The sequence below is a fragment of the Channa argus genome, chromosome 10, assembly GCF_033026475.1.
Source record: "Channa argus isolate prfri chromosome 10, Channa argus male v1.0, whole genome shotgun sequence".
Classification (NCBI taxonomy): Eukaryota; Metazoa; Chordata; class Actinopteri; order Anabantiformes; family Channidae; genus Channa; species Channa argus.
Genome location: NC_090206.1, coordinates 7,985,517 through 8,011,043, shown reverse-complemented (window position 1 = coordinate 8,011,043; position 25,527 = coordinate 7,985,517). Strand labels below are relative to the sequence as shown.

Here is a 25,527-nt window from a genome sequence, read left to right as displayed (position 1 = left end):
TCAGTGTCTATCTGTATATCTGTTTGTCTGTCCATATCTATGTATATACACACAATATATGCTACCTTCATGATCGAGATAAAGACAATAATCCCAGCATTGGATTCTGCTACAAATGAACTAACCATTCAACCACACACACATACACACACACACACAAGACATTTCCAGTGTTATGTGTCCACGTTCCCTACCCGAGGGGAGGGCCACAACATAGAAGAGCACATACAAAGGGAGCATCTCTTTTTCCCTCTCTGTTTCTCTCCCACCCTCTTTTCTCTTTCTCACCCACACTTTCTCTATTTAGCTCACACTTAAAAAGGCTGCCTAAAGATAGAAGCAAGAAGATGAACAGGAGCCAGCGAGTGTCATGGCAACAACATGCAGTGGCTCACAAACACTATTTAGACCAAAAAGAAAAAGTTATAATCAAAGCCTAAATACAGTAGTATCGCCTCTTCAAAGACACAGTTTACACTATTTCAATGCAAAACTGTGCCAGGATGGAAAGCTTTGCTTGCGTAGATGGCACATGCCATGAAAACAAATGTCTCGTGTGGTAGTGTTGTGGTAAATCCTCACTGAATTCTTGTAAATAGTTTGAACTTGAGCATCTTGTAGACAACCTGAGCATACCTTTGCGATCATCTAATTCTTTGCTAGTTTAGTGGGAAAATACCTAATATATATCTAGTATAACATATCTTTTATTACGTAATAATAAGTACTGTCAGTTTGGAATGAAATTCACTATGAAACCTTGCCATGATTCGCTTGAATGAATATGAAAATAGTACAGTATTAGTATTAAAACTTAAAGCATGCACATTTTAGTTTGATTAAATAATAATGTAGTTAATGTAGTAAATAGTGTTAAGCTCTATGTAGTGATGTTCTGTAGGTGTGACGTTGGACACAGCTCTAGAAATATTCACAACCCTGTCAGGATATATCAGTAAAACTCTCCTTCCACTAAAATCCCTGAGGCCACTTGCACATCAAAGCATTGATTCTGAAATGCCTAGGTTCACTTCCTGAGTAGTATTACTCCATTGTACTCTGAAGCTAATTTTACACAACTGACAAAGACACGCTACACTTTTCACAGATTCTAGCACACCAGGTGTATAGAAATGGTTTAATCTCATTTAACTTTCTGCTTAAAAAATCCATTTGTCTGCATGTGTTCTCTCATCAGCTTAAAAACATCTGAAATGTTCAGGATGAGTAATGGCCTAAGAGTAATGGATGACATTAATTCACATGGCCACCATCTTCACAGATCAGTTCCTTCATTATCGGATGAAACACTGACCAGTGATCTGTCATCTTCATAATACCAGTAACAGGGAGAGGTTATTTATCATACTTTATGTCATTCTCCCACTCAATTAATACATCATATTATCTCATATCTACTCATACTGCGACAAGTGTGACATGTACAGTATGTGTAAGTTTGTGTGTATGAAGAGTAAAATTAGGCCCTATATGTAATGTATACATGTGTATTTACATGTATGTTTGTGAGGGTTATTATGAGACTCACTATGTTGACCTGCAGTGGTTCAGAGCCAGATCTCAACAGCCTCCTCCTCCTGCAGCTGCCAGTGTCTCCAGATCGCAAACGCACCGATGAAGATGACTGACCTATGTCTGAAGAAAAAACAGATGATTTATTTACCAAACACATGCTAATCACAAGTTTTTAGATTTATGTAAAACTGAAATTGTGGTACCTGACTGGGGCAGGAGCAGTGCCAAGGCAGTGAGAGTGTTGTGGGGCAGAGGAAGGGAGCGGCAACGCTGGAGAGATGCCCTGAGTGGGGGCTCTAGTGGTGACACACCCGGGGGGCGAGACAATGCCTAGAGGGTACTGAGCAGTTAGGGCATCTCCTATATTCCATACGCAGTTACTTTGAACACACAAGGTTGAATGCACACACTCTTCTGCCCTTCACATTAAACAAAATTCTTCCTTACTGTCCTGTCCCCTTTTTGCAGTGAATTAAAGTATTTCACATCCATCATGTCTATTCTGGTGCAATGGTCGCTGTGCATGCCCTGCAGCAAACCACAAGAGACTATACATCATGCTGAACCAGGCGGTCTCTCAGGTTAAAATGAACTGCCTCTGAGTTAGGACAATGAGAGGTAGAGCTTATGGGAGCGATGAGGCAGAAAATTGACCACAGAGAAGGACTAAGAGTGAGGGAGAGGGAGAAGGAGAAGCCACGAAGAAAGAATGAAAGAAAGAAAGAATGAAAGAGAACCGAACGGGTGAAAAAGAGAAACTAGAAAAGAAAGGTATAGCCAGAGTTGAGCTGAGGGAAAAGCAGCATCCAGAAATACAGGCTTCTATAAATGGGGCAGAGCATGCATGCATTGTTGCAGCTAACAGTGAATGGTGTATAAATACTGGGTTAGTACTGGGCTGCCCTTCAAAGTCTAGAGTGTGTGTTTGATTCATTATGAGCTTAGGCTATATTTATCAGTGAGTTGGTGGAGACTAGTAGTGAGACTCTGTCCTCCTACAGTACTTATTTTTTTTCCAAACCAGAATGTGATACAGTTGTGTCTACTGCATATACAAAGATTTACTCAGTATAATTATGTATTTAGATATTTATGGGGCTGCTTATTTGTCATTTCGATGTCAATGTTTGTGTGTTTACTTTCACTAAAATTATGCAGGAATGCCTGTGTTTGTTATTTGGCATCTTACTCTGTGGTGCAGCTCCATGGACTGTGCCTCCCTAGTAACACTGGTCTCTATGACAGAGCAAGGCCTGGAGCGAGCAACCATCCGCCTCTGCCCCGGAAAGTGCTGCATGGTGGGAGCCTGCCTGCGTCTCCGCCGGCACAGTGAGCCAACCTCACTGTAGTGGTTGTAGAGATCTCGGTCCGGGTTAAGCATCCACGAGTCCAGGATAGCTGAGGCCGGGCGAGGACGGGAGCGCAGAGGTTTGTGTCGTACAGAGGCCTTTTCTGTGGTAGAGTGGGGCATGGCTGGGCCAGGCTGTCTTACACTGCTGCCTGTCTGGCTGGCAATCTGCTCACACAGCTGTGATTGGCACAGATACTCAGCAGTTTGGCCCAGATAAAGGTGCAACAGTGTACGTTTTGTGCAGGGACTTGAGAGAACTGTCTATGTGGCCTCAAACAAATATACGTAATATGTCATTTCTAAAAATAGTTCAACTTACAATTGTAATTGCAGTCTTGGCAACTCCTTAATTTGTAAACAGTTGCTGATTATGGAGAAGGATTTTTCTGGTGCCATCATTTCTCTTAAGTTATTATAGCACTGCACATTAACACCCTTCCCAAAACACAGATTCCCACAGCCTCTGCAACTGCATGATAAACCCCTACGAATGTGTGCTGAGTATTGAGATGTCATCTCTTATTTTGTCATTAGGAGTTGACATGTCCTGACTCGTTGGTGTGACTAGAAGGGACATGACTAATGCTTCCATTGGAATGTGAAGGGAAGGCTGCCTTCATGAGGCGCAAACATCACAGAGCTCTAGGGCAAATGAAGCCGCACACAGCCAGCTTCATGGGAAATAGGTTTTCCTTGCATGCTATACATGGGCGGCTAAGCAGGAAAGGGCATAATCCTATAGTATGATGTTGTCCACCATTGTGATTACTGACTATTTCCTTTTCTCTCCAACAGATGGGGCAAAAGGACAGCTGTTGAATACAGTGTGTGCCCAATTCATGTCCCCACAGGCTGATGTCTTGAAGTATTTTCTTTCTCCCTGACAGTTAATTAACCACACCTAGGACTTATATCATAAGCAAATGAATAGCAGCTCTGGCACCATTTACCTTTTTGTCCGCATTTTATGATTTTAAGAAGCAAAAGAATGGCCATGGTTAAAACGGTTACATAAATGATATTTTAGGCATTTGAGCAGTAATTACATGATGCATGCCGCTGGCAATGTTAATGATGTGGAAAAAGCCTGCAATGAAATGTTGTTATGACATAAATGTGAAACACATATATAATGTGTTTCTCTACAACAAATACAACACCAGTTTAGCAAAAAACAAACTCCGGACTTCTCAAATGTATTCAAATGCAGCATCTCGTTATTAATGCACCAAATTCACATACCTTAAATATCTCTTCTGTGGAATCTGATGCATGCACACTATTGGTTGTGCTCTCTTTATCACCTTGTTGTGATTGTACATTTACTTCCTGTATGTGGTGGTCGTCAGAGGGAACATCCCTGGAATCCTGTTCATTTCCCGTCTGTCTCACAACCTTTTCCTCTTGACAGAGGCAGTTTAATCTATCATTTTCCGCCTCAGATTCTTTAATAGTGTCTGTGTTTGGACATGAATGGGGCATATGATTCTCTACTATGGCTGTCGACCTGTGGTTTCTTTCTTTGTCCATATGTTTGTCTGCACTGTCAGATGTCTGAAGGCCATTGACAGCTTGAGATCCCGGGCATGTCCTGAAGGCTTTCAGGACCACCTTAGGGGATCGTCCACCTGTCACAGGTGCTACAGCTTCGCTATCAAAGCTACTGGTGTGTGAGGATTTAGCGGTCACTGGCGATGATGGGGTAGGCTGGGATTGTGGAAGTCCTTCACTGTGAAGAGTTAGGGACACACTATGAATGTTATCAGCTGTACACTGTGGAGCCTGTGGGAAGCTCATTGGAGTCCCCTCTCCCTCTGGAGGAGAGAAGGAACGTGATGTTGTCCGCCATTTTCTGGCTGTCTCTGCTACACTGTTAAAAAACTTGAACAAACCCCCAAAATGCCCCTTGGTGTCAGAGTGCTTTGGGGGTGGAGGCTGAAAGTCTCTGACACTTTCAAAGTCTACAGACCCACAGTCTGAGTCCATGGTTTTGTCCAGAGAGGCAAGCTCAGAGTCAAAGCTCCTCTCTGAGTAGACAGGATTGGCCTTCCCCAAAAGGGAAATCCTTCTCAAGTAACTCCACACATCTTTGTGCCTCCTTCCTCTACTCTGGTGAGTGCTCGGGCTACCTTTAACACTAGCCTCTTCACAGCCTGCGGCTGTTTTGTTACAGTTGGTTAAATTATTGTGGCTTCTTTTAGTATAGGAAACTCTTTCCGACTGTTTACAACCATTCTGAGTCACCGTCTCTCCCAATACAGTGGGCTGATGGCCATCTATAGGAGCTGAGAGGTCAACGTCTTCAAATGAGCATTCAAATTCTGCCGTATAGCCAGCATATGAGTGTCTCTTCCCACTGTGCCTCAGTGTGCCCCTGCTGACCTGCTGAGGAGTGCCAATGTTGTGGCAGAAAGAGTCCTCATCCACCAAGGAGCTGCTGATTTTTACAGTGGATAATTTCGCCGTCTTCCCTTTGAACACAGAGGGGGATTTGAGCTTCTTGAAGGAGCGAACTTTGTCGGCAAACGAGAGTTTAGGGATGGATGCCTCCCCGGGCAGGATCATGGAGTGGGGTCTGCGCTCCATCTCTGAAACTGTTCTCTTTCGGTTCAAAATCTTCCAGATGCCCCCAGTTGCACGGGGTCTACGGTTGACCTCGTGTCTGTCCTTAACAGGGGTCTGAGAAGAGGCAGACTGGGTCTCCTCCTGCCCTTCTGCAGGCTCTGGCCCACTCTCCTGAATATAAACACTGCTGGTTTCATTCTCCACATCCAGAGAAACATTAAACACTCGGTTGACAAACCCATTAGGGTTGTTGCTCTCAGTGGCAGCGTTGTCTGTCTGTTCCATCCTCTCTCATTCTACAGTGTCAGCTATCAGCTCCAGTGGACATCATGTCTTGGGTCTCCCTCCCTCACTCTCTGAAACACCTAAAGGAACAAAACCACATTTTTATTCAGGGATTTGACATTAAACTGACTGCTCTGTCATTTTATATCATGCTTTTCTGTCTGAATGTGCACAGAATGGCTGCAGACGTATGTCATAAATGAAAAATATATGAAATATTCTCAGTGGGTGGGGTGGTCAAATGTGCAACTTAAACACTGAAACAGAGAGAAAGCAACAGAGGTCTTATTTTGTGATTCTCAGACAGGTCTTTTGCAAGCATGAGTCAACAGTCACAAACACCCACCTTCCTCCTCCCCCCATATTTGGTCCATATTATCCAAAGTAATTATTTGAGACACAGTCCCTCGTCCACCATTTAAACCAGGAGGCTGTGTTGTCATGGAAACACTCACTACAGAGATGTCTGATAATTTCAGGCCTTGCTTTGGCTATGTAGCTAGTGTGGCTCAGACGAGGTTCTTCTGAGAAGGAAGTGCTACACTACTACATGTTAATTACCTCTATTTCATCAACCCTCTAATGTATTGAAGCACCTGGGGTGACTGGGTCCTCCAGCATACATTCTTGTTTTTGCATGAGACCATCACAGAAGATGTGTTTCTCCAAGATGGCTTTGACTGTCACTGCATAAGTGATAATCTTATGTACATGGAAGCTGTTTGACAAAACTATAAAAAGAAAGCACTTAATCATGTTGAAAATGCTTGAGTAGAGAGGTAGTGTCCAATAGCATAGACTCTAATACTTAGTGTCAATTTTAGTGGCTTATGTAAAATGTGTCTATTTAAAGTTAAGAGCTTTGGAAGATACTCTAATAATGCTTCCTCTGAGTACTTTTTAAAGCCTGCCTGGTAATTAGGGTTGTTGATAGGCTAAGCATAAACTATTAAACTACTGAAATACAAGTTTCAAGTTGTTTAGCTCTATTAATAAACCCTGTCACAAACGTTAATGTTTCGTTGGCTAAAAGGGGCAGAGAGATTTCATTTGGGCGAACGAACTTAAGCCCACGTTCATTTTTTAATGAAAAGTAAGTAATTCAGGATATAAAGTAGCGACAGGTTGAGGAAAACGAGATTTTCCTGATGCTACTTGTAAAATGGCTTTGTGACTGATTGTAGCGTTGTTTATTGCTACTTCAATGCCGAAGTATCTGTCTATAAAGTTAGGCACTGACATTTGCAGCGGTTTCAGAAACTCGCTTATCGAGTTGAGTCATACCCGAGAAAAATAATAAACAGTGTCTCCTCTTTTGTCACTTAAAGTTAGCGTTTAAAGCTGTAAACTTACCCGAGGAAAACTTCAGTGGTCCCGTTAAAATGGGCACCGCCGCTCGTGCTCAGCAAATCAGTAAAAACACCGCCGTCCAGTGTACTTCACGCGCTTAACTTGTCCATGACACGAGTAATGTTGAGACGGCGACTCCTTTGTAGATCATATGTGAGGTTTGCTTGATCAAAAACCCTTCGACTTCGTTACAGACCCGTGAACTCTTGCCCTGTACGCTCCTGCAGACGCCGATTCTCTGATTCGTGATAAAGCCCTCACGCAGACAGAGCAACACACACACCCTTCACACATAGACACACACACACACACACACACACACACACACACACACACACACACACCCTTCACTCCTTCACACACACAGGCTAGACACTTTGAAAACCCCTACAAATTTACTCTAATTACTCAATTTCAAGTGTGTCTGTTGTAACAATAATAGCTTCCATGACATTAAACTTGGATCTGATTTTAATCTTTCTTTTATACTTGAATCAATCAAATCCTAAAGTCTTTTGCACTATGCAATATACTAAGCAACCTATATTTTGAATGTATATTTCTTTGCCCAATTTGTTGAGTGGATTAAAGGAAGCACTTAAAACTTCTAAACGAACATCAGTGAAAACAAGTGATTGACTGAACTCTGGTCTCACTAGCTGATCCTCCTTTGGGATTTGCTTTGAATGTGAAAATCCTTCTATTGAAATGACACAATGGGGAGAGGGAGCTTGAAGGGGGGGGGGGGGGGGGGGGGGGGGGGGGGGGGGGGGGGGGGGGCTAGAGGAATTCACAAAAACTAAACAGCTCCAGAGCTCCATAGCCGTGAAAGAGGAGACGATGGTACAACGGGCCTAAATTTAAACATTTCCTCTTTGTCCTGTTTTGGGTCCATTGTCATCGCATGGCGTTCTCCCTTCTGCACAGGAAGGAGTGGATCTGACATCAACGCTCTCAGGCTGACAAAGCCAGGAAGTCTGTCTGACTGTATGTAAATATCTCTATGTGTCCATGCTTCCCTTGCTTGCTGGGGGAACCGCGCTTCTCTCTATGGCCCCTGGTTTTAACTACTTGAAGATGTAGTAGTAGTAGCAGTAGTACAGTAGCAACACATACAGTGACTCATCCACACATGTAACTATGAATTCTTGTCTGTTTTGCTATTTGTCTCCAATCATTTTTCCTCATAGATTTACATTGACGTGTCATTTCTTACTTTCCCTCCCATTACTCACTAACTTCCTCAGAACCCCAAGCAGTCTTCCTGCTGTCCCCTTCAGTCACACAACATCCTGGCTCTGTCCATGTCTGCATAAAATCTCATCTTTTAAAAATAAAACCACCCAAACAAAATTTGTATAAGTGAAAGAAAGCACGGGTCTTTCGTGTTAATTTTTTACTTTGAGTTTACTTTGTGGCTGTATTTATGGTGAGTGTTGAGCACTGCGAACAGAGCTCTTTGAAATGATGTCATTAGCTTCTCATTTTCAGAACAATCGACCTCTTCCTCCCCTTCCTATGACACGATCGTCACTGGTGGATTCAGTGGAGATTACTGGAGACAAACACTCACTGAGTTTAGGCCCAGCTGTAATTATTTCACCAGTCTTTGTCAAAGCTGGTGAGTGAAAACAAACTGCCATGAAAAAAAGCTGTCCAGACAGGGAGGAAGAGGGGGGCACAAATGTTGTGATATCAAATGAAACGCTTAGTAAAGCCTGGGAACTGGGTTCAGGAGGTGTAACTCATGAGAGAACAGCTGGGCGTTGAGTCAAACTTTATTATCAGTACAGATATTTGGAAACACTGAGACTTAAACAGTGCGTTGCTACTGTATGTGAGGTTGCCGTCCACAGAGGAAGATGCTGTGATGCACTGTGAGCATCTATACATTATAATCTGTCATGGCACATGCCACCACAGTCCCATCAGTCACAGATTAACATTCTTGTTTTCTTTTGGCATAAATTATACGCAGGTAGAATAGTTGCCTCCAGTGGTAGCAGAGAGTTTGAATTACACTGACATTCCTGACATTCCCTCAGCACTGACCTGCATACTTCCTTGGCCTGCCTGCACATGGCACTATCCATAAAACACACACCAAACATACACAACTGAGCCCGAACAGTTCACAAGCACTTTGATCTTAACCAGACTAGTTGGAGATAACCAATAAGTTTAAGTCTCGCACACAAATACACGTGTACCTTCCCATGGACAGCTGCAGTGTTCACATGTGGAAAGGTATGAGTGTTGCTGGCAGTGGGAAGGTTGACTTATCTAGCAGCCATCTGAGACATGGGGAGAAAGAAAGAATGAGAGGGACAGGACAGGGGGAGTGTGTGTGTTTATGTGTGTGTGTGCAGCTGTTAGCTGGGGACTTTCAGCCATTATCAAGATTAATCTGAAAACAGGAAGACGGGTTCCAATAAACAAGACGAAAGGGAAGACAACCATAGTTCTACTTCCTGTTTTAGAGCAAGGGAGGAAACTGCAGATTTTTTAGGAATTTAAATCTGAAGTAACTTCAGAAAGGCAATCTTTAGGAAGTGGAAAAGACTGTAGTTTTGACAAAAATACGTGGTCATATTTGTAATATTAGAAATTATGACAAAACTTAAAACTTATTTTTATATGTGTTTTTAGTGTGGAAGGTTTCTAAGCTCTTTTGGATGTAAAACGTTAAAAAGTGTCATCAGGGAGATGTTTATCCCAGTTCTGTATCTGAGTGATTTTCTATCTGGCTCAGTATCTTGCCGTTGGCCTGAGCTGGACTTGGCTGTGTTTGTGGGTCAGCAGCAGTGAGAGAAAAGCCTGGTAAAAACAAAAATATATTTCCGCTCATCTGGCTGCTTCCAACTCCTTTGGAGAGCAAACTTGTGATTGGGTAAATCCAGGAGATGCTGTGATGGAGGGTGGGAAAATAGTCAGCAGACGAGTGATTCAAACTGAAGGGAACAAAAGGAGATAAAACTGAATCTTCACAACACATGGTGACAGTATTGCTGAGCAGGGTAAAAAGCTAGGTCAATGGCAGGATAGTACTCTATTAGTGCTGTGATTGATAGTAAACTGGCATTCCTCACACTGATCCATCACTAAGAAAGTTGTTTTAGAACTGTCTGTTTTATCTCCTTGACAAATGTTGACCTCTGACCACGTCATTATCTCTGGTCAGTGTCCTCTGTGTAGGTTAGGATGTGAAAATATTAGTTTAGGCAACAATGTTTTAATGGAGATGGAGTAACAGTAATAGATCTATCAATTACTGGATAAGTCTCTCTAAATCTCTGTCCTCTCTATGGCTCCTTTACCGTAGTTATTGGTGGAGGGCTCTGCATGGTCACTGTGTAGTTCTTTTTCCCTTCTTTTCCTGCACATCCTGTCTTATCACCAGGGGAAAAAGCAAAAACAGAAGGAGAAGCTATCATTTTGTTTAGTTTTTTCGTCCGTCCTCCACAGCTATTTACCCAGAAACTCTGTAGTTTAAAACTGTAACTTATAATCATTGATTCAAATAATGCAGAAGTAGTTAGTAACTACACTTACTCAAGTACTATTGCCATTTTTTTCCACACCAAAAGTACCAAAAATGTTCTTATGTGACTATTTGAAGCTATTTGAAAGTTTTCTTAGTATAAGTTTAGAATACTTTTTACTTCAGCTTGAGTAAGGGTAACTTATATTGCAGCAGTTTTTTAGGCAAGTACTTGCATTGAGTGTTGAGTCTGTGCACTTCTACCACCTCTGCAATAGTGCACCCAGCAACCTTTTAGTTAATGCAGATGATGCAAACTTTCAGATGTGTAACAGACATGCATTTCACTTTTGCACATAAAGATCCTAGCCACCACAGTAAACCCATCCCCACAATCTGAGCCATCAACCCTCTGTCAGACACTCACATGCACATATTTAGATCCTCTCTGTTAGGGTGATGTAACTGCATGAAGAGGATGTCACACTTGTCAGGCCAAAAACATGAAACCAGTCAGGTAAAGAGAGACATCTAGAGGAACCCGACGAAATTGATAATTTAGTTTTTAATGTGGTGTGTGGATGGCTTTGTTTTCTCGTGCAAATTTAACATGAAAAAAACGCCATGACAAATTTCTGTAGACAATGCTATATCTCACTAAAACATTGTAAATGGATTTATATACTTTTCATTAAGTATGCAACTCTGTTTTTCTACATTTCACACACAAATCTGCAGTTAAGAACAACTACCACATGATGGCAATCTGGCTCTTTTAAAGGACATCACTGCATCTTGTCAGTGAAATACCAGATTACAAGACAATCCTTTATTATTAAAAATCAGATATGGCTTACGTTTGAGAATATTGTCTATTTCAGGAGTAATACCACACAGGCAAATCCAGGGTCTCAGGGGAATCAAAGTGATAGAGTAGAACTGGAGGAATTGATCGAAAATGATGAACTGAAATTGACCAAATTTGCTATGAGGATTTTAATTAAGTACAACAGTTCGGAGGTTTAGTTCACTCTCTCATTGAATTATTGGTTGCTATTAGATAGGCTCAATAAGAAACTGCTCAGACTTGATACTGGGCTGTGGTTTTGCACTGGTCTGCAGCTACATTTAAGCCCAGTATTAATGACAGGTATACCCTAAGGCTTCAGGCTTTTCTCTCTGTGATTAATGTGTAGGTACATGTGCAGTGATTCCATAGAATGAGCCAGCCATATATGCTACCAGGAATCTTTTCCAAGGGGATTCAGCCTTGAGCCGTGTGTCAATCAATGGCTCATGGTCATGCTGCTGCAGTGTGACCACAGATACATTTTTTGAGAAAATGTGCCTTGGGCTAAAAAGTAATTTGGTGTGAAAGTAAAGAATTAGACTTAGGAGATGTGGCTAGCATTAAAGTTAGATGTGATTAAAGCTACAGGCATCGATTGGATCTCTGTTACAAGGTACCGAGCCTCGGGATGTTCCAGAGAATAGCAGGATCGCTCTATTCGTTTTCATGGTTTTCCACTGTTACACTGTGAGATGATTTCATTTGCTTTACATATTTGCAAAGAGGCTCCATCCAAAAAGCGTGCTCTCACGCTTTTTTTTTGCTGGCCAATTCCATAGAATGTGAGGCTGCCTAATGGATACAAGTTAGGTAATGGCTTGGTTTAAATTAAAAGCTACAAGTCAAGTGGAACTTTCCCATTTATTAATCAGTGGAGCACACAGTCCTAGCTTAAAGGATTTAAGAGGCAAGATAAGAGACTTTTTAATCGGTATATGAAAGACATACTGTATATTTGTCTTAGCTCTCAATGCCAGTCCATCATGAAGAGGTAATAGCACAGTGTTTATGTATATTTGTAAATGCAGAATGTGTTTAGGCATTTCACCTGGATGGCCATTCATTAATTTATGCATCCTGAGAGTACAGAGTATGTGAGGAAAAAGAGGTATTGTGGTTATTAGTGGGAAAACTGTTGAAGAGGTTAGAGCCCAGCACTCCAAGCTGAAGCCACTTTTGCTTTTATGTTAGCAGCTGTCCAAACCCAAAATGGCCAATTACCATCATTTCTCTGCTGGTGGTGGCAATGTCAGTCAGATACCGAGAGAGAGTAAGAAAGAAAGAGAGCGTGAGAGAGAGAGCGAGAGATGCTAAGGGAACCATGAGCAGATGAGGAAAAGGCAGTCAAGATAAGCCAGAAAATAAAACCATATTTCCACACCATGGAAATCAGACAACAGCCACCATGACAGAAGGTGAATCCATCATCTGCAAAGGAAATAGATTCAATTAGATAGGTCCTTCTGGTGTGTTAGTCTACACAGAGATTGTGTTTATGGTAATGATGGCTGTAATTGCAATGTCTCTGTATCCACATTGATTATGCAGCGTAAATAAGTTAAGAAATACATATTGACCATGTATGCAATGTATATTTAAATAAACATAGACCCACACATACAAATGTACACGTAAGAACAATGGAAGAAGGAAAGCGGAAGAAAATAAAAGGAAGAAAACGAGCTTGTATCTTGTCATATTCAACTCTGTAAGCGGGAATGTGTTATTATTATTATTGAGAGTGAGATGAAGACTGGGTTTTCCCCTGAGACTTCTCCACTGATCTGTGCCTCAGTGTCTCAGTCTGATCTTTGCCAGAAGGTAAATGCTGTTAGAGCTTGAAAGATTGCATGCACAGTATTTCTTGCGGGAAACATATGATATTCACTTAGAAACAGCATGATGTTTTTATCACGATTGCTCAAGAAGCCAATCAATCCAGGCCAATCAAAATCATGTACCATGAATGCTTAAAAAGTCACCGGATTGTTTTCAGCTCTTTCCCGCAAGGTACATGCCGCTTTACAAGCGCAACTCATAATTTCAAAGAGATGACAGACACAAACTGCTTCAACCACAGGCAAGGTCTGGGTGGAGGAGATGACATTTCTCATTTAGGGTTAGATAAAAGATTTCCTCGTGTCTTTTCATCAGGATTGTTAATGCAGCGTCTAGTATTGCATGTGGGTGGCTTCGGTTGCCACTGAAAAGGAATATAGAGTTTATTTTCTGACCTTTCGTTCTACTGACTAGACCTCACCAACAGATTGACATCAATATCAGACTGTCTTGTCTGGCAGAAAAAAAAGAGGGAAAAAAAATGGAAACACGCAATTTTGGTGACAGAGTAAAATCGAACAGTAGCAGAGCTGTTTAAAAACACCTGTATGGGAGAATGATAATTCAGAGACTAGAGAGAAAAGGAACTGCAGACCTGAATTAAATTATCAAAAATAAATAAATAAATCTCAAACCCGATAAAATATAACTCTTTGCTGGTGATTTCAAGGGCCAGAAGTTGAAGCCGATCTCCCTCCGTGGTCCAGTCTCAAGCTGAGGTCCTTTTAATTCTCATTTCGGCTCCTTGCATGATAAGTAATCAAGCACTCCTCATGCTGGGTATATTTTCATTTGATTAATTCTAATGCGGCTTTGCCCAGTCTGTGATGATAACAATGAGGGTTGCATGTCTCACTGCCTCCATCTGTTGTACTAGAACATGTCTGGGAACAAAACATCACCAGAACCCCAGAACGGTTAATCTGCCTTATTTACTTCTCCCAATATGGCTGCTTTGTCACACACATCGTTTGTCCTCCAGGATAAATATTTCCCCAGCGTCGGTGCACACTAAATGTTGATTTATCCTCAGCCTGTTAAACTGGCCAATCTGCATATGGCGTGTTTGTGTTTTGTCAGGATGCACGCACTGTGACAATATATACTATAATTATCATCTAAGTGTGACAGCAGAGCTGGAGTCCATTCATTGGTCTTCTGAGGCCTGTGTGTGTGTGTGTGTGTGTGTGTGTGTGGGGACTGAGTTGTCATTTTGTACTGTGTATTGATGATGTCTCGTCTGACAAACGGCTGATTTAATAGAAGCACAATTTAATGTTGTCTGATTTCATTGTAATGAACAAGATCTGGACTCATTTTGCTCTCCTCAAAGACAGAGAAATACGGGGGGAGTCAGAGGCAGAGAGAATAAGAAAGAGATGAAGATCTGCTTCGTCGTTTAGCTATTTATGTTGCCGAAACAAAGAGAATTTGGAGCAGTCCATTTAACTTAATGCTCTCTCTTCTTTGCTAACGGTCTGAAGATAATTAGTATTACTAATCAAAACACTTGTGTCTCCTCTCCCCTGGTGTGTCATCTTCCTTCAGGGCCATTGTAAACTGTCTCTTGCTATGAAAGGCACTCACTTGTTCCTTTTATGTTTCTATTGGATATACATGAGCCCAATCTAATGTATTTCCCATCTGCACTGTTTATTGTTGTAGCCTTAATGTCTCCAGTCTGTTGTTTTTGTTTGAGTCACCAAAGATCACATAAAAAAAAAAAAACCCTTAAATCACCACCATATTTTCCTGTCTTGGATTCAAATATATCAACCAATTTTAATTGGATAGAATCAAGCATCAAGCATTAACAGGAGAACCATCCATTATAGTTGGTGAATGGGTGTCATTGGCTTAATAATTCCATTAAGTACTTCAACAATTTATCAATTAGTACATTAATTAACCGATAAACAAAATGTATGTATTGTTAGATGATTGCTCAGAATGTATTTTTTTACTATCAAATAATTTATCAAAAAATGACGGATCCATTTTTTGGCCTTAAATGTTGGGAAATAGTTAAATATGTGTTCAGAGGTTTCAACGCAGTCTCGTCTAAACAACAAAAGAGAAATGCAACCAGTGCTCAAATGTGAATAGTGGAAACCAAATGCAGTTAGGTTTTTGCTTGATTTATATTTTCCTATTGATTTGTCAGAATTGTTTGAGATTAATTTAACTTCAATAAACCAAGAAGTGACTATACATCTCTGATAAATTAAGCCTGAACTTTTGGTAAGACAAATTATTTTGTTTGAAGACATAAATATGGTCCTGTAAATGTTTTTGAAAAAAGGCTACTAATGATTAAAGATTAAGAATACGCAGTCGTGCTAGTGCCTCTGTGTGCCTGACACAGGGCAGTGCTACAAACATCAATCCACTAACATACTCACAATGACAATAATAACACATTATTGTGTGTTAGGGAGATGGCAGACAAACCAGGGGTCAGGGTATCACTGATGTCAGTAACCTTGATTCTCCTAAACAGCATCCTAAACAGTTGTACATAGCAACTTAATAGAAATTGAGATATTTCAGCCTACACCAAAGGTCTGAACAATGTGAAATGAATCCTTGAAACCCCCTAAACAAGTCACCTGTCCTTCACACCACTACCCATAATTTAACTCCCATTTTCTCTGTACAAACTTACCTGTAGTTTTATACTACAGTATTTCCTGACTTGTATTTTTCATAATGTACAAAAAGATTTAAGTTCCTCACTTGAATGAAACACAGTGTTCTTGCTGTGAGACAAAATTGGTAACTAGTGAGCCAGTGAAAACAAACACAAACAAAACATCCAGAAAGATATAAAACAGCACATTTATAAAAGCCTATAAATGCAAGGAAACATTAAACAGCTGAATTATAGCTTCAGACAGGATTAATTGCCAAGGATTTACCAAGTTAGTGAGTGCAAGATTAGGGAGCAGAGAATGCCAACAGTATATTGCTGGTGTGTCTCTCACTGGTTGACACTTTACTCAGAACGGGGGGATATTGGCAGAGAGGAGGGGGATGGTTGTGTGTGACTTCATCTCAATAAATTACAGCCTGTCATGGATTATAGATTAATTAGTTTGTCCTTACCTGAGAGCAATGAGTGGAATCCAGCGGTGAAAAGACCAATTTTACACATCTCTGATTAAATAGTGTCAAATTACTTTTTAGAAATATGAGCCTGGAGGAGACAGTGGAATTTTACTTTTAGTTTTCACACCGGGATTCTCTAATGAGGTGGGAGCAGGTCTTGTCTACCACAAAGTTACAATTGTGATTTTTATATAACGTGACTTAATTTTGTGAACTAGAATGTTGCTGCCAGTCAAGGTTTACTTTTTCCTGAAGTTTTGGTTTGATAGTTTTACCTCCACCACAATACAAGGCATTTGGAGATTCAAAAATCAAGAGGGAGATATGTGTCCTTCTAATGTTACTATTGTAGGTGACATGTAAGAATAACCAGACTGGCCAAAAACATTCCGTTGATTTTGACCTTACAAAACACAAAATTCCTTACATATTCTTCATTCTGAGATCTTACCAGACCCAACTCTGAAACTGCCCAGCAAAATGCCCATAGCCAGAACAAACTCCGTGACTGCTAGTGTGTCACTTTGTGGCTGAAAACTGTAACACAGTATAGCTGTGATCAATTTATAGCTATTATGTTTGTATTTATAACAATTTATGACTATTATGCTGTTTGGAAATGCATCATTCTGGTCATTTCTACTGTACAGTATTATTGCAAAGCCCTGAAATGTTTTATTGTAAGTTCAAGTGTTATTGGGATTTGAGATTTGAGAATGTATACTATAAGAAAAAAATTAAAGTTGCATTCAGGAATATTTTGATTAAAACATCAAATCAAAAAGTAACAAACTCTATTATCATCTGCCTACTATTGTTTAACTTGACAGCCTCTGTTACCTGCATGTTCCACCATGTTCAATTGTGTTGTGCTTGTTCAATCTCACCAGTCCCACAAACCTCATTTCAGGCATCTGATAAAACTGAAGCACTGTACACTAAATGCCAGACAAATTTAGCAACAAGCTTGTACATAAAATCTACAAACCTGGCTTGATAAGAGGCAAGACATTTTTTATATAACTTAGTGGAAACCCAACTAGAGAGACAGGTGAGGACAAATTAAAGGTTTAAATTATAGTCTACACTGCAAATTCTGATTATGTGACCTTATTTAAAAAACCCTTCAAATCAATTGCCTTGAAAATAACAAGTAAACTGTAATAGGAATTTGATTTCTAATTACAAATGCTTATTAAGTGTAGTACACTTACAATTTAGTTTACACAACTAAAGAAACATTGTCCAGTACTTAAAAATGTACTTATGGTGTACTCACAACTCAGTATAAGGTTGTCAGATCTATTATTTCAAAGTAATTTCAAGTTAAGTTTAGTTAAGTGTACTGTGTGCTTTCTTTCAAACAACACCCTTATTTAAGTTTGGCCAACTAACATGACGTTTCTTACAACTTTGAACATCTGTGGTGCAGTCACTTTGAACTACAGTCTCATTTACTTCTACATGCATTATTTAAATGTTATTGTAGTATTCTGTACTTCTACTTTCATCACACTGTAGTCATGGTTTGTTATGCGCCTCCTCCTAAAATGAATGAACTACACTACACCACAATGATATGCTGTTGTGTACTATACTACTAAGGTAATTAGATGGAACATCTGGGAGGGTGGGGTTCTAAGAATGCTTCTTTTGTCAATTAGCTGTAACTATGTAGTGTTTAGATCAGTCCCATCATAATGTGAAATGTTCTTCTCTCTGTACTGCATACATGGGACCTATACAGTATTTTACTTGCAGCAATGCACTTTCAAAAACTTTTATTATCCCACCGTTCTTAGAAAATGTCAGCAAAAGATTTTTCCTAGAGCAGAAAAACCAAAATGCTTTGACCTCATTAATACTTACCTTCACGATCCTCCTAATACCTGCCTAAAAGTTTTCCCATCAGACCAAGCACCTTTTTGTAACATGCTGCCTCCCACTGATTAATTAGCGTCATTGCCTCTTTTCTTGCTACTGAACTTGATTGTTTTAGCTTCAATCGAAAACAGTGAGTAAAGGGTTTTTTTTTTCACCCTGCAATCGCCTATAATTAGAAGAAAACTAGTAAGAAGTGCATTTGTTGAAAACCAAGTTAAATAAAACAATCTAAGTTAGGTTAGACTTTCATTGGATTTTTACACTGTAGTTTCCACATGGCCGGAGAGACAACTGCAATGTATTCTGGATGTGCACTGCAAAAAATAACATAAAAAATAAGAAAAGGTGACATATTGGCAATGCTCCATGTACAGCGCCTTGTTTAGCATTCACATGCTACCCGGTGGCTAGAAATTGACAAATGCAGAAGCTGTAGTAGAGGATTTTTTGTGAATGTGAATGTTGAGCACAACTATGTGAATGTTAGTTGTGCTCAGTACTGGTCATGTAGGAGAAAGTAGCAATCATTTTTTAACAGCAGCAGCAGTTTGTTGTATGATAATTTTACCTAAAATTGGAAACATGTCAATGCCGTGTTTATTCCAAGGGTAGGAATTGACATGGTGCCAAAGAATTAATTTACCTTACTTGAAAACATATTATTATTCATGAGTCACCTTTTTCATCCAAAAAGCTGTTGAGGGCTAAGCCCGGATCAAAACAGAACAAAACAGTGAGAGTGGCAGCGACTAACAATCCCTGGAGAGAAAGCAACCTTGATGGGTTTCAGACACTGCTGGTGTCTGACAGGGTTGTTTGGTCTCTCCCTAGTGCCCTTATTCATGAGTCTTCTCTCAGAAAATCTAGATCAAACCATCCCATTGCTCTATGTGCTTGATGATAGAAAATTATATCTAAATAAAATATGAACACCTTATTTGTGATCTGTGCAAAAGCCATGCAGAGTATATGACAACTGAAGAGGCACCGTTTGTATATTTAAAATAACAAAATAATTAGATTCAGAAATTAAGGCGGGACAGCCTCACTTTTGAACATGCTTCAGATTGTCCAGCTGTCATCCTCTGTCTCAGACTTCATACTGTTCTCTACTGGGAGAGGGTTCATATGTTCTTGTTGTTGTTGTTATAAGACTGCTTTTAATGTGAGCGTTTGGCAAGTGATCAGCCCCGTAGCCAACTTAGCTGTGATATGCATGTCAGAACTAGTTCATACTGTAAGTGTAAAAAATATATTATTATTCCTAATTTAAGTTGACCATAGAGGATTGTGTGTGTGTGTGTGTGTGTGTGTGTGTGTGTGCGAGAGAGAGAATCACTCAGCGGCTTGTTTGTGTGCTTTGTATTTGTATGTACATGTGTGGGTGTATGTCCCTCTGAGATAGGATTAAATGTAGATAGAGTTTTCAGAGTAGAACCGATCTTTCTGAGAGACAGGGGTCTCTGGGCTCTCTAGCGCTGAGCCTTGCTTCTTCTCCTCAACGCTTCTCTCCCACTCCTCTCAAAACCATGCTTAAATACTGTGGGGCCTTGGGATGAAACCTGGATATGGTGCTGTAGTTTCAGGGTTGTGGCTCCCATTTAAAATCAGCCCAAATCTTCTTTTCCTACAAGTAGTAGAACGAGTGAGGAATTTGCTAATGGAAACATAGATGGATAACTGCTGCTTTTGCTTCCCTTTCTCGTGTCAAGCTCAAAAGGAAAAAGCAGTGGAAGAAAGGAAGTTTTGTGCGTTGCTGTTTTTGTTGACTGTGAGTAGGTGTGAGGTGTAATGAATCCTCCTGTCATATTTGAGCGCAGAGAACAACATTGAATACCTGCGATGTTTATGTTTTTCATCACCCAGTGTCCGTGGGAGAGTTAAAGAACAGTTTTGTTTTTTTCAGTTGCGCACATAGCAAAATTGCAGAGACAAGCAGACATTACCTTGCAAAGTCAAGACCCAACATTTGCGATGTCTATTGACATATTGATTTTCCTTGGCAGCTATTGGCAGAGGGAGTAAGGAGGATGGGGACGTGTGCGCAGGTCCATGGGAGCTCGGTGAGATCCAGGCAGCATTATGCACACCAAGAGAATGAGGCTTAGCATATATTGAGTGTTTATGCTGCAGAATAGAAAGTATGGAGCACCTTTGCTTAAACTCACTGACTGTTAAATTGGGCTTAACTAAAATCCCTCTTACACAAACAGAAAGTGATCCAGGGCTTTTTTACTCTTTTTGGTAAAAAAAAAAAAAAAAAAAAAAACCTTCATTGCAGGGGCATTTTTTCAAAATACATTATTTGTGAGTGAGTGTGTGTTCAAGGGTCTCTGCTTTACATGAAAATCTACAGATATATGTGTATATGAATAAGATCAAGAAAGAGAGGGAGTGTGGGCAATAGACGGGAGATAATGTGTTGAAAGAGGTGATCTTGAGGAGAGTGAAGGATATCCATTGTTTGTCTTCTTAAGGGCAGGGCACACATAGGGGACAGAGCTGGAGTGTATGTGGATTAGAGTGAGGCTCTCTCCTGAATATATAACCAACCAAAGGTCTCCTCTCCTCTCCTCTCTTCTCATCTCTTGTACAACAGCTTGCATGAATGAGACTGTATTATACCGTATTACCATGTTAAAACTATTCACACTGGACACCTCTTTGATGTGAACAGAGGATTAGAATAGCATATGGCAAGTGTGTAGCTTATGGAGTCCACTTACATTTCTTGCCTGATGTAAAACGGGTCAAGACTGGAAATTATAGTTTAGGATGCATTTTTTATGGGTTGGTTACGAGTGTGGGTGGAGAAAAGCAAAAATAGATGTCAAAATAGATTTTGACAGAAGATATAAATTACTCTGTATACAAATGTATCACACAAAGTAGAATATATTGCAACAATAACCTACATCAAAAGACTGAAAAGTACAATAAAATGCATTTAATAAAATGCATTTCTCCTTACACTGGAACAGTTCAAGGAGGAATGCTAAACCAAATTTTCTATGAATGAAATATTAAACAGACTAAATGATCAAACAACAAAACCTATTAAATGAAAGTCATTCATGTAGCTACACTACGTTGCTCCCTCAACTGATATGGTTGGATTATATTGTTATGCTTAGTATCATGTCTTTGTTTTTGTTTTTTAAACAATTCATAATCTCTTCGTAGCAACATATACAGTCTCTTAAACACCTTTAGTATTTCTGTGCCACGCATTTTAATCTGCTCTGTGCTTTTGTTTGTTGGCAATTAAGAGCTTAACAGAGTAAATCATTGCTTTGGCTACACGCAGCATGCAGATGGCATGAGTAATAAGGAACATGCCCAATAATTTTTTCCTTTTGTAATATGTACAGTGTCCAACATTTAAAACAAATGAATCAGTTCCGCAGCATAACAAGGGTCAAATAGCATGTTGCCACTGCCCACCACCTCTCTGACCTCTTCCTGATAAGAGTCAGAGCAAATGATTGTGTTCAATACGCGGCTCAGGCTGTGCTGCTTTGGAGGTTTAAGCTTGATGACAAATGCTACTGCACACAGATAAAATGTATTTTCTGGATAGCTGGGCATGAGGGGCACTCTGTCCAAATGGCGTATTCCAAGGTGCAAAAATGTATTTTCTGCTTGCACCATTAAATACAAATTGCAATGTGCATGTCAAATAAGATTGATGTCACTCCCATAACTTTCTAAATATGAATACTAAATATGAAGCTACACACAGCGGCCAGGTGACTTAGCTTAGCATAAATTGTTTAGCTTATTGGAATGTAATCAAATCCAGACAGCAGCACCTGTACACCTCACTCCCATTTGTTTGCACAGATTTTATACCTTCGGACCCAGTTTATGCTAAGCTAGCCTAGGCAGCTGCTGGCTGTAGCTTCATATAAACCATTCTGATATTTGAGTAGCACAGAGCATTGCATTCAGCATTGTATTTACAGTAGATCCACAGTGGGAGGAATATTTTCCTTATGCATGACTACCACAATACAACAGTGTGGCTTTATTTGAACCCTCCCATCTGCTTGTGTCCCTGTCACAGAAGAAGCAGATCGAGGCAGGTGATGCATTCCTTCATAGTCATTCTGTCCATTTTAGTGCATTCCACAGCCTTGGTGGAAACTCACGCAGACACATTTGAATGCACAAATGACTCAAGCTGAGAAACCCACACCAACACATGCATGTGTGATGTGTTACCGTTATGTTTTAGTTGATGCTGGAGGGCCGCGAGTAACACACAGCTTACCCCCAACTGAGCAGGCATGACTTAGCCTGAGTTTTACAACCAGGCTTATCGATTTACTCATTATCTTCTTCCCAGGCAATTCCCCTGTAGAGGATCAAAGGCCACTGCTCTATTCTTCTCTACTTTGCTCTATTCTATCGAGAATAGAAAACACTTAAAGGGTGACTTCACCAAATGACCAGAAACATATTATACTTTGTGATGTACTAAATTTAGTTTTCTTTGTTATTTCTGAGATTTGGAGATATTGACCATACGAGGACAACGTCCTACCAAAGAGCAGCAGAAATTTCCGATGTAAATATCTTAGAGTCTTGGTAAACAACAAATTGTAACCAGGTAACGAATTCACTTTAAAAAAAATAATGATTCTATTCTATTTTATTTTGAAAGTTTATTTTTGACATGAGAAAAATCGTTGACTACAGTTCAATTAGGTGTTCTGGAGCTTTCAATCATATTTTATGAGAATCATCACAACGTGATCAAAAGCTCCAGAACAGCTGTTTTTTGTTATTTTATTGTACTCCTCCTTTTTGTCAGTTTTCTTAAACTTTATTTGATCAGGTAGTCTCTTTGAGATCATAATATCTTTTTCAAGAGGTTCTGTCACTGTATATTCTAAATCATTTAACTCCATTCTACTCGCTTCTGTTTAGTTATGTATTTATTTATTTTTGTTCTTCTAATGTGTTGCTCTACTCTGTTTAGTTCATAATTAACTGTGGAAAAAGCACTTAAAAAAATCATTACAAGGTCAATTTTCACACATTTGGCCATGTGACATGACGTTCAATCTATCTTTAATATTAAAAAGGATTCTATTCTATTCTATTCTATTCTATAATTTTAATGATCAAACCTTCTGGCTGACTTTGTTTTTTGTTCCGTTTTTTAGATTATATAAATGCTGATGCATACATTGACAGACTCAGCTTGAGAATCACAGTGATATTCCTTTGTTTATGCTGATGGTATTAGCAGTCAGCACAAATCACATCAGGAAGGAACTGTGTCATTGTGCAATAATTGGAATTATGCAAATAGTCACAAGGCAGCACTTTGTAATAACCACAGTTATTCATAAATTCCCTTTTTTTATTATTAGTTCACTCTGAGGCATGGACTTGCTTTTTATCATTTATGTGGTATTCATTATTTTCTGTCACCACCTTATGTTGCTTTTATTGTGTTCACTTGTAAACAGAAGGACATGAAAAAAACAAGTGCATCCTATTGAACAATGAGCAGGGAAACAAAGTTAACAGTCAAAGAAGCTTTTCATGCACAAGTGTTGATTTCTCTGGGGAGGATCAGCAGGCACTTTTTCTCTCCCTCCCAATTCGATCCACTCCTGCGCTGCTGTAAAGTTAGGCTCTGAAGAGATGGAAGAGAAATCCATACGTGTCTGTGTCTGGCCATTGATATTCTCCTTACTCCCTTCTTTTTCTCCACACCTCCATCACCCCATCTCTCCTTCTCCCTTGCTCTTGCTTTTTCAGTTGGTCCGTGGTGACCAATCCATCCTCACGCCCTCCACTGGCCAGGTCAGGACATCAAATATCCCATGGATTCACACTTTCTCTCCCTCCCCAGCTGCCTACACCCAAGTAACAGCTCTGCCAACCCACCCACTCCTCTGCTGTGTCTTTCCTCTCCTCCAACTTTGCATCAATCTCAAAATCCTTTTCTCTTCTCTTTTTACCTTCTCCGCCGTTTTTCTCTCTCTCTCTTTCTATTGGTGAGATGTTTTTGTGCCTTTTAGCTTTGCTCTTCTTTTCCCTCTAAAAACATGAGGAATGGTCACCTTCAGGTGGAGCCTCACATAATAGTTCTCCCACTTACTTCCACTTGTGACCTGCACTTAGTCTAAAAACTCACCAGAGCCTCATTTTCCATCATTATTCGGTAGCATTTAAAGCTTTTGCTTTATAAATTATTAAGTTTCAACGGCTTTCGGCTTGTCCCTTCAGGGGTCACAACAGTGGAACATGTTCTGCACATTGATTTGTCATGAGCTTTCACACCTGGTGGGGTGGGACTCATCCACCGGGACTCTTTTTTTTTTCAAAATTATTTAGTATAAACTTTTAAAAAAGAAATGTAGGCTATCAAGTGTATTGAACCTTAATTAATGCACTACAGTGAAGCTGGTACTCTTTTTCAGTATCCCAGTAACACCGTGTTTGACAGTGTAGGCCCCCTACACCTTGGTTTGGCACATTGTTACCAGCACAAAAAGTCATTAGATGCTGCTAAATTTACCTGTAATTTAAAACATCATTTTCTTGCAGTAGGATAGAACTGAAGAGTAATGAACAGAGAGGGTCCAGACCCATGGTGTGAACTTACACAAGCAAGCTGTGTATTTTAAGGAAATTTAAATCATCATTGGGGTGATAGGTCATTAGGTACACATACATTCACAACTCATTCACACTCGGGTCTGGCTGCTGCTCTCTCTAATACTGAACACAGTCAGTCGCGAGAGCCACAGGCACATGAGTGCACATTCAATGAGAGACATGTGCAGCTCTCTTCTTCAATGATTAGGAGCTAAGGTCTGGATAGATAGAAGCAATATGTATGTAGCATGCAGGCTTGGTGATTGCATATACACCATACTGGTCTAGCTGGTAGCTATAAATCCAATTTATTATGGCAGAAGGGAACGGCTTGTCTTTGAGTTTAGAGCAAAGAAGCCTGGGTTGGACTGTGTTAAAAGCACTGGAAAAAATCAAAACAACACCCTAACAGAGCTATTTGCAATTTGTCAGCATGCGCACACTTTTGAAGCATAAAAAGGATGGCGTCCTCGCCACTAATTCTGGCCTGGTAAGCAAATTGCAGTGGGTTGCAAGTATTTGCTTGCCAAAATTCTGAAACGCTACAAAACAATCTCCTCAAAAGTTTTCATTACGTGTGAAGTGAGGGAAAGTTTGGAGAGGATTGTTTTTGTTTGAGAAGACTGGATGTCAGATGTAAACTAATAATCCTCCTCTATG

At 40.0% G+C, this 25,527-nt stretch overlaps 1 protein-coding gene across 7 annotated transcripts in view; it reads right to left on the bottom strand.

Annotated features, from left to right (window-relative positions):
- The window catches only part of LOC137133938 (rho guanine nucleotide exchange factor 9), a 40,517-nt gene extending 33,174 nt beyond the window's left edge, over positions 1-7,343 (bottom strand). For 4 of the 7 annotated variants that reach the window (XR_010915346.1, XM_067518106.1, XM_067518108.1 and 1 more), the window contains exons 1-5: positions 7,091-7,343; positions 4,130-5,817; positions 2,726-3,064; positions 1,740-1,866; positions 1,550-1,656 (exon numbers count right to left, since the gene is read on the bottom strand). Coding sequence is in view for 6 of the 7 variants with exons in the window: in XM_067518106.1 (XP_067374207.1) it covers positions 1,550-1,656; positions 1,740-1,866; positions 2,726-3,064; positions 4,130-5,737 (2,181 nt within the window). In the remaining variant the exon portion in view is untranslated. The remainder of the gene's footprint in view (positions 1-1,549; positions 1,657-1,739; positions 1,867-2,725; positions 3,065-4,129; positions 5,818-7,090) is intronic. The other 3 variants (XM_067518107.1, XM_067518109.1, XM_067518111.1) reach the window with 2 other exon arrangements.
- Between the last annotated feature and the right edge of the window lie 18,184 nt (positions 7,344-25,527).